This window comes from Mizuhopecten yessoensis, unplaced genomic scaffold (assembly GCF_002113885.1).
Source record: "Mizuhopecten yessoensis strain PY_sf001 unplaced genomic scaffold, ASM211388v2 scaffold4627, whole genome shotgun sequence".
In the NCBI taxonomy this organism is placed as follows: domain Eukaryota; kingdom Metazoa; phylum Mollusca; class Bivalvia; order Pectinida; family Pectinidae; genus Mizuhopecten; species Mizuhopecten yessoensis.
The window spans coordinates 398,080-406,369 of record NW_018405641.1 but is presented as its reverse complement, the minus strand read 5'-3'; the positions used below and the strand labels follow the sequence as shown (position 1 = coordinate 406,369).

Below are 8,290 nucleotides of genomic sequence, written 5' to 3'. Positions count from 1 at the left end.
AAATTTTATCTCGATACCTTGACTACAGAATATAAAGAGATTGAAAGCTGATAAGATTCCTTTTATAAATAACTTTATTGTCTATTTGCGGAAATTATTTGTTTTGCTACTGTATTAATTCTGTTTATCTCTTGGTTTTTACAAACCGTGTTCAAAACCATTATTATCTCGTTTATCGTAAAACAAATACCTTGGATATTAAATCCTCATGCCAGAGACACGAGGGAACATACAGCAAAACTTGTCTTTGACTAAGTGTTTCGTGTTTCTCCTTTATAATCTACTTCCCTCTAATATAATCCTCATAGTCTAGTTACCGTGGATTCAGGGAATACTTGTATGACTTAGGAACGATGCTTTATATTATTTCTTGCGTAAAGCCATGGTAATTCTCTCTTCTAATATAGCATATAAAATGTTAATATTACACGCACCTATATGTTGTGGACGGAGTGAAAAAAACTGCAGATGCAAATGACTAGCAATCTAATATATATATATATATATAGTCTGTTCTTGGCTAAGTGCTGTCACGTACTACTGTTTACTGTATATGTGTCCTGAACTAAATGTCTGAAAAGCAACATCTTATTTATCGAACGGATCTCATCTCGTTAGGTTTGCTGACAATCCTTATCACTCATATGAAGTTATTTCCTCTTTGGTTGAGCAATCCCTTTTGCTAGTATTGCACCATTTTCCTGGATTAAAAGGGCTGGCCACGCGGTGAAGTCCACTGTAGTGCCCCTCGATGTATATTCGCTGAAGTACTGGGACTGGAAGGGCTCCCCCTCTTTCGCCCACTTTAGGACAAGAGGAGGATCCTGAATGTTCATCAGCCACGTGAGGCGGGCACACTGTGTCGCATACTGATAGACGCATGGCTGTGACCTTTTGTCTAGGGTCTTCATCTCCTTGCAGCATTCCTGAAAAAATGTATACGAAATAATCGAAATATGTAACTTTCTGAAAGGTCGATATTGAAATAAAGTTCTTATAAAGTTTTTCATCACAGAACTAACGTGTTTTTTTGTATTTCGTCATGTAATTACACCCATTATGACGTCATATTTAAGACAATCGATATGACGTCATACCATTGAAGGTTGAATAGAAGACAATAGACAGTAAGTGAAAATGGAGACGTTAAAAAGACATGTTCAAGGGCAAAAGCCAGGGGAAACATTTTTCCAAGTAATTCCAGTTGTTTGATTAAAAAAGCAAGATCCTCGTTAAACAAATATTTTCGTAAAACCGAGAATAAATTGAATTTCAGATGAACTTATGTATGATTTTTATGATTGATATTGTAATTATGTACACTGTTCACGTTTGTCAAGACTAAGCTGTTGGCTGTAAATATAAATTTCTGATAATATTTTTTTGTCTTGTAATATATGCTTTAAGTATTGTCCCAAATGTGTCCAGGAAGAAAGAGATAATTAGAAACGTTCAATAAGTTTAATGTCTGTACCGTTGGTGAATTTACCTGTTTGATTTGGGGTATGGACATTTCCACGTTCTCCCTTCTGATCGCATGGACATGAGCCAACAGAGTCCCCGCACTGTCGGCCGCATGTCCACTAAGCTAAAATATACCAAGCTCTGTTATCGTGTGTATACTGTTATAGTAACATGTAGTTATATGTAAGTATAGCATAGCGTCAACACAAATCGAAAACACATTAAAATAGTAGATATAAGACGATAACAGAAGGAGATAAGGATTGTAACGAGGAGGTAATTTTTTATAGTATATATGACTGAAGATCGCTCACTCAGTCATAGCGTGTCAAAGAGACCGACCAGTCGGCCTTGAAACGTTGCGACACCTTAAATACGTACATTGTGTGTGTATAAAGTAAAACTTTGATATTACATATTTCTAAACTGATGAATATTATTGAAGAATTACATATTTTTTCACCGTGAATAACTATCAGAATTTGGTGAAATTTGATCAGAACTAAATATTAATTTTATATTCAAATTAGCCTTTGAAATATTGCTTATTCCAATATGGAAAAATAGGAATCTTCAGAGGGAAAACACATAATTGTTGATTATATTCTAAATATCCATACCTGTAAAGCCCTACCAAAATTGATACTGATGATGTATAATGTTGACATACTGTATATATTTACCTGTGTACTTTGTGGAACTCCAATATTATGTAAACTTGCCATAATTGCCTCTACCATGCTCTTTGCAGACTCTTTTGAAAGCTGCTTTGTAATTTCATATGTTTTCTGAAAGAATAAAACAAAAACATATGTACAGATTCAAACAGAAAAATGTCGATTCTTATGATATCCTCTAAATATTATCAGTTCTCTGACCAACCTATGTATTGGTTATATTTGCAGCATTTGCTTCAAATAATAAAAAATGATAATAATAAGTCAAGTTAACGATTTACAGCTCCATATGGCCATTTTTGCATTTATCACACTTATTTGTCGTAAAGAAGGTGACAAAGACATGACTAGAGATACAGAAAAGGAAGCACCTATTTAAAAAGGAAACAATCTAAGTGAGTCGTTACAAAGAGACAAGCGAGGTAAACAAAAATTTGCTCTGCACCATTTTGACCATTTAGAAATTATCGGTGTTAATCCATGTCTACATTGGTCTGAAGCTGATGGAGGGATACAGTAATAAGGGAAAGGTGCCCAGAAAATCTTTATAACGTTCGGTATTCTTAGTAACAACAGATGATATATGACATCCACTATCTCCAGTTACAAGGGCGCGGCCAACCTCGAGGGTTTGTATGAAACCTCCCCACCCCCGTCACCACCACCACCAAGGAGTTAACCACCTTTTTACCTAAAATAATCACAAGAGTACAGAGAAAGGAATCGCCTATTTTAAAATGTCTAGTGAGCCGATGCAACAGGTCAAGTAAACAGTACTACGCTCGATTATTTTCGCCCATTTAGGACAAATCATCAGTACTAACAGTAAAATAATATGTTTATCTATGTCTAAAAAAAATCGAAACATATGAAGACGTACAGCAATTTTGGAAATGTGTCTATTTATCGCTAGGTGTCTATACAATGCAAAGAAATCATATTAACGGTAACATCGACAAAAGGTAAAGATCAAGTTAAAAATAACTTTGAATTGTGCTGGTCTATTATATCAGGTATAATGCATTCGTACCTTGAGGATGTTGCCAAGTTCCAGCACAGCCTTCTTTTCTGTATTTCTGTCTTTTAATGTTAGCTCCTCGAGAGCGTTCGCCCAGACATCGTTGTACAGTTCACGATGTTGCTCGGCAATACTTGTAGGTCTGTTGGGGTCGCTTAGGTCTGCCAAAGAAGTATTACCAGCCGTCAGCTTGGCACCGACCACACTACTGAGTCTACCGAATAAACATTTAAATGCACTTAGTCATAATAGGCCAATACAATAATAGTTATTTCATATATCGAACTTAAAAGATAAAAAAATGACATTTTTTCTGTTACCTATTTATTGTATCAAATAACAGAATATTTTGGTTAGTTTATGAAAACAAACACGAAATCAATGTTTTATTTAAAAAAAAGTAATGGACGAGGCAACCAAAAGATCTGTTGATACACAGAAAAAAACGTTTGCATATAAGTAGCGAAACGTTAAGTTGTCACACTAGTAAATCGCTTACCGCGAGTTAGAATTAACGTTTGAACATTATCCTCACCCTACTGAAATAAAAGTAACCCTCCCTACCTCGTTCTTAACTCTTGTATCTCTCTTTCCATATCTGCCTTGTTCCTGTCCTGTTCATGTTTTCCTCTGTAAGTAGAAGACTCCGTTGGGTAGTGTCCTTTATGTTCAGATGTAGATGCAACTTTTGGTATTTCTCGTTGTCGTTTACTGTTGCCATATCTAGACAATGTTTCTTGGTCCTGGTGACTTTCATAATGAGAAGATTCTTTGCTGTTGTGGTGATCATGTTCCTTAGAAAAGAATAGATACTCATAAGCATATATATGTATGGTTTAATTGTATTATACAATGAATCATGTATGTAGTTATCGAGTTATATTGCTGACTCACGAAACCTAAAACGAGGCATATTAGTGAGTAGACTGCAGTAACATAAGGTTTATGTCAATAACATGATAATTTCCTTGAGAAAGATTGGTAAACTACCCTAGTTTCGATTGGATAGGTGACAAGTCAAAGCCAATCGTAAATATATATAAAGTTGTTACGTTAAACTGTTATCTTTGGTACACAATTTATAGTCAAATGTCAAGCTATTCCAAGAAATAAATGTTGACGTATTTAGCTAACAGAATGTCCTCACGTGAGAGTCTGTAGTTAGTTGATACTTTTGGCTATACCAAATTGACATGCTATTTAAAGAACATTAAAACACTGCCTATCTCGACTTGTCACATACTATCCTAAATGTCAAGACCTAAATCTATCGAAGAATTCAAGACATCAATTGCATCATTGCAATTCAAACCCTTTAGATGAAATATCGCATGAACCACCCCACTAAAATCCTATTCATAACCACTGGAATGAAATTGTTCCTTAGTGTATAAGTCGAAATCCATATTATCTAATTCAAAACCACTGGAATAAAATTGTTCCTTCTCAATACAAGTATCTATATTAAGTTAAAATATTTTTCTGAACAGCATTGTTTATAGTCAACTTTGACGACAGGTTTCTATACTTCTGTCGGTAGATAGTTTATTGTCAATCCTGCAGAATGGAGGTTTCTTGTCATCTTTATCTTACTCGACTTAACTACTTGTAATGTTTTACTTATATGAGAAAAAAATAACAAAGCAGAGGTTTGATATATAACAGCGAATAGTGACAATGACCATGGTTATTTTTCTCTTTGAATACTTATTATCAAAGTATCCAATAAATGTGCATCATACCATCATAACACCAAACAATCAAAGCCATTTCAGGTTTTTTCATTCATGAACATGACGTGTCTACCGAATGCGGTATAGGTTTGCTACATTTTTCAGAAATGAAACATTTCGGCCATGTTGGTATAAAAATAACGCTTTTCGAAAATATAAAATTGACCTGGTTTTGTAAGAGAGAAGCAAGTTGTCTGTATTCCTCCAGTGCTCTGCTTACGGCAGTGGAATCCAGGCCTTGAGCATTCCCTCTTTCGGCAGAATGTAAAATACTTCGAATGGCAGATACCTTTAAAAATAAACACACCACTTTCACCTATACTATACGTATACGGCATAACTGTTCTCTATATGAGTATCTGTTGTGTGTTCCGAGAAGAAATAGACAAAGAATCAATGTTCTTATAAGTATTCAAGTGTTGCTATATTTGATATGTATATTTTCATTCAAATACAGCTTTTTTCATTCGATACCACAAGCTGTTTGAATTCAGAAATAATACAAATAAGTGCTCGCATTGAAGTTGAATATATAGTATATGTACCAGTATAAAAAAAAATGAGAAAAAAAAAATTCCGCAATAATTCCGAGTTATAAGTTCAATCATGATATGTTTATTATGCATTATATCACCTCAAATTTAACGAAGGCGTTTTACTTGACATAAAGCGCAGTAACATAGATCCATGTAACAGAGGGTTACAGTTTGGAACAGCGTAGCATGTAAGGTATTTCTATTTCACGTGCAAAGTCTATTTTTCGTGATTTTGATCTGTAAAGAAAACGTCATTACATCAGACATTTTATTGAATCTTAATTAAAAAAAAAAATCGGAAGGAATAATATGCATTTAAAAGGAGAAGATATTTTGAAAAGTATGTAGAGTTTGATAATAGAAATCTAATCCAATGTTTCTGAAAATCATTTACGCTTTTTTAATATATTTGAAATACTTACATCAATGTGCTCTTTACCCACGTGTGATTCAAGCATTAGAAGACATTCTTTAATTGTTTGACATTTTGGTTTACTAAAGTCAGATTGCAAGTAAGATCCGGAGTTAAGTTTTTGAAGAAAGTCGTTCAGGTCTCGAAACCCACTTGACACGCTGGTATCCATTTATGTAAGTTAAAACTCCGTCCTGTAATCAAATGTTCGAATCAGAGTTCCTACATACACTTCAGACTTTGACATTCTACCAGCCCGATCAATCGTTCACCAGATACAGACATTGAAAGTAACTGAAAAATGCATTAAACGTTCTTCATCGAAATCAAAAATATTGAAATTGGTATCTTCAAAGCCTAATTTGTTTAATTGATCAATCCACATATCAATACTACCAAAGAAGCACTTATTTTGGAATACATAATCAAGTCCAAACTAATCTATATAAAAAAAAATAGGAAATGGAATTTATCATTTTTTTTAAATTTCCCATCATACATTACGGTTATCCCTTGAGAGCCTCTATGTATATACTTACCAATATTATTTTACTTCCTGGTGTTGCACTAACAAATGCTTATTCGGTAGAACTAATATCTAAACACACCCTACACAGATATACTCTATATACACACTATAAGTATTATACATTTAATATGAAAGCAACCTCTTTTTGTACTTAAAAGTTATATTTACCGGTAGTCGATGTGTCAAGGTTTGCCTACCTTCTTTACGTTGTAGCGCTATTCCACATGCTGGTATTTGTCCACCGTGTATAAGACAGGCATATGTGCACATGTGTACAATTTTGTATATCGTAGCCGAGAACCGAGTTGTTTATTTCTATGGTGCTTTTCTCGGAAGCGACTTATCGCTTACCTGGAATTCTAGATAGGCGTGATTTTATGATCAGTTTTAGAGTGTACATGTATAATACACTGAATGGATTGCATTACAAGGGTATGCGGCGATTGTATCTATTCGTAATTGACACGTCTAGATGCACCAGGTCGTGTGGCTGTTGTTATGCTCCACCTTTTGGTGAATTGTGAGTTATTAATCACTATTCACGTTTCTTGTTGTATATATGTTATATCATTTCAACTCCGTCATTTTAATAAAAAAAAATGACAAACAATTGGAAACAATGTTTTTGTTGGTTTATGATTAGCAATTACAAGAAGCAAAACTAGCTGCGTTGCGATCTGTCAAAAGTATTAGTTGGAGACCACATAAATGTTAAATACTAAAAGAGGGTCAGATTGACTTCAGTATTTAACAAATGCTTTTGTCTGCACTGTCGTTACTAGTTTTTGTTTATATATCGTTTTTAGTAACGCGTTTCCAACAAACTGTTTTTGTCGTATCCAGTGTCAATATTGGATCATACTATCGTTATATATATGTAATTATTACTTATGAGACCTATATATACAATGTGTAAATATCTGTATTTTTAAAATGGGTAGTTAAGCTGTATATTCAAATCGTAGAATATAATAGATGATGATATATAGATTGATATAATACAAGGTCATTTGGCCTGTCTATATTTCTCAATGTCAAAGTCTGGTTAATTTCATCAGTTTGTGACATTGTCTCCGTTGATTGTATTTCTCTAGCAAAACGTCTCGTTAAATAAATAAAACTTGTATACGTTGTTATGAAATGTGAATTTTTCATACACAAAATCCTTGTTTACAAGCTGTCATTGAATACGATGTTTCATGTACAATGCTTGGTTCAATTATTTTCCCTTCCTTTTCTTATGTAAAAAATATGTATATTCTGCAATAAGTAGGATTTATTACATTTAAAGTATGTATACCTTTACATAAAGAGGTTCTATCCGACAAGACATAGTTTGGTTCAAGGTACATTTGTATGTCTACCTCGTCATAATGAGGTTTGATTACATGAATTTTATGGATACCTCTATATATCTAGGTTATATCCCGACATAATATGTATAATATGTATATCTCCATATAACAAGGTTCTAACCGTACATAAATTAGTTTGGTCATAGGTATATTTGTATTTTCACCTCGGCATATCGAGGTTTGATTACGTGTATGGTATATATACCTCTATATAACGAGATTCTAACCTGACAAAACATAGTTTTCTTTTGTGTATATTTGTATGTATAACTATATATAACGAGGTTTTGTTGTAGATATATATTTCTCGACATTAAGAAGCTTGGTTACAAGGATATATATGCATGTATTCCTCAGTATATGAAAGTCAGTTTATGAAATGTGTAACATGTGAAATTTGGTTATATGTTTCTATATCTCAACATAACGGCTATGTCGATATATTCAGGTCTGGTTATAGGTTATAGTCGACATATGGACATTTGATTATTGGTATGGATACCTCGTTATATGGAGATTAGGTTATAGGTTAACATTTTTATTTATTCTCAGAACTCGATTTCTAA

The 8,290-nt window shown here is 33.5% G+C and overlaps 1 protein-coding gene across 3 annotated transcripts; it reads right to left on the bottom strand.

The window, feature by feature from the left end:
* Nucleotides 1–35: 35 nt before the first annotated feature.
* LOC110449501 lies at nt 36–6,654 on the bottom strand. 3 transcript variants are annotated; one of them, XM_021496403.1, is made up of 8 exons: nt 6,567–6,637; nt 5,851–6,034; nt 5,059–5,181; nt 3,724–3,953; nt 3,172–3,373; nt 2,148–2,252; nt 1,490–1,588; nt 37–926 (listed from the first exon to the last, which is right to left on the bottom strand). In XM_021496403.1, exons 2-8 carry the CDS (start codon nt 6,010–6,012, stop codon nt 651–653), a joined length of 1,197 nt encoding a protein of 398 aa, XP_021352078.1. In that variant the 5' UTR covers nt 6,013–6,034; nt 6,567–6,637; the 3' UTR covers nt 37–650. The 3 variants fall into 3 exon arrangements, with proteins under 3 accessions (XP_021352079.1, XP_021352078.1, XP_021352077.1); XM_021496402.1 differs by having other exon boundaries at nt 6,538–6,617; XM_021496404.1 differs by lacking the exon at nt 5,851–6,034 and having other exon boundaries at nt 36–926; nt 6,538–6,654.
* Between the last annotated feature and the right edge of the window lie 1,636 nt (nt 6,655–8,290).

Bases quoted from the DNA above. Each gene is read 5' to 3' on its own strand.
- LOC110449501 (XM_021496403.1), bottom strand. From the start codon at position 6,012: ATGGATACCAGCGTGTCAAGTGGGTTTCGAGACCTGAACGACTTTCTT. The intron at 1,589-2,147 runs GTAAATATATAC...GGTATATTTTAG, and splicing joins GAGTTCCACAAAGTACACAG to CTTAGTGGACATGCGGCCGA. The intron at 927-1,489 runs GTAAATTCACCA...ACATTTTTTCAG, and splicing joins CCATACCCCAAATCAAACAG to GAATGCTGCAAGGAGATGAA.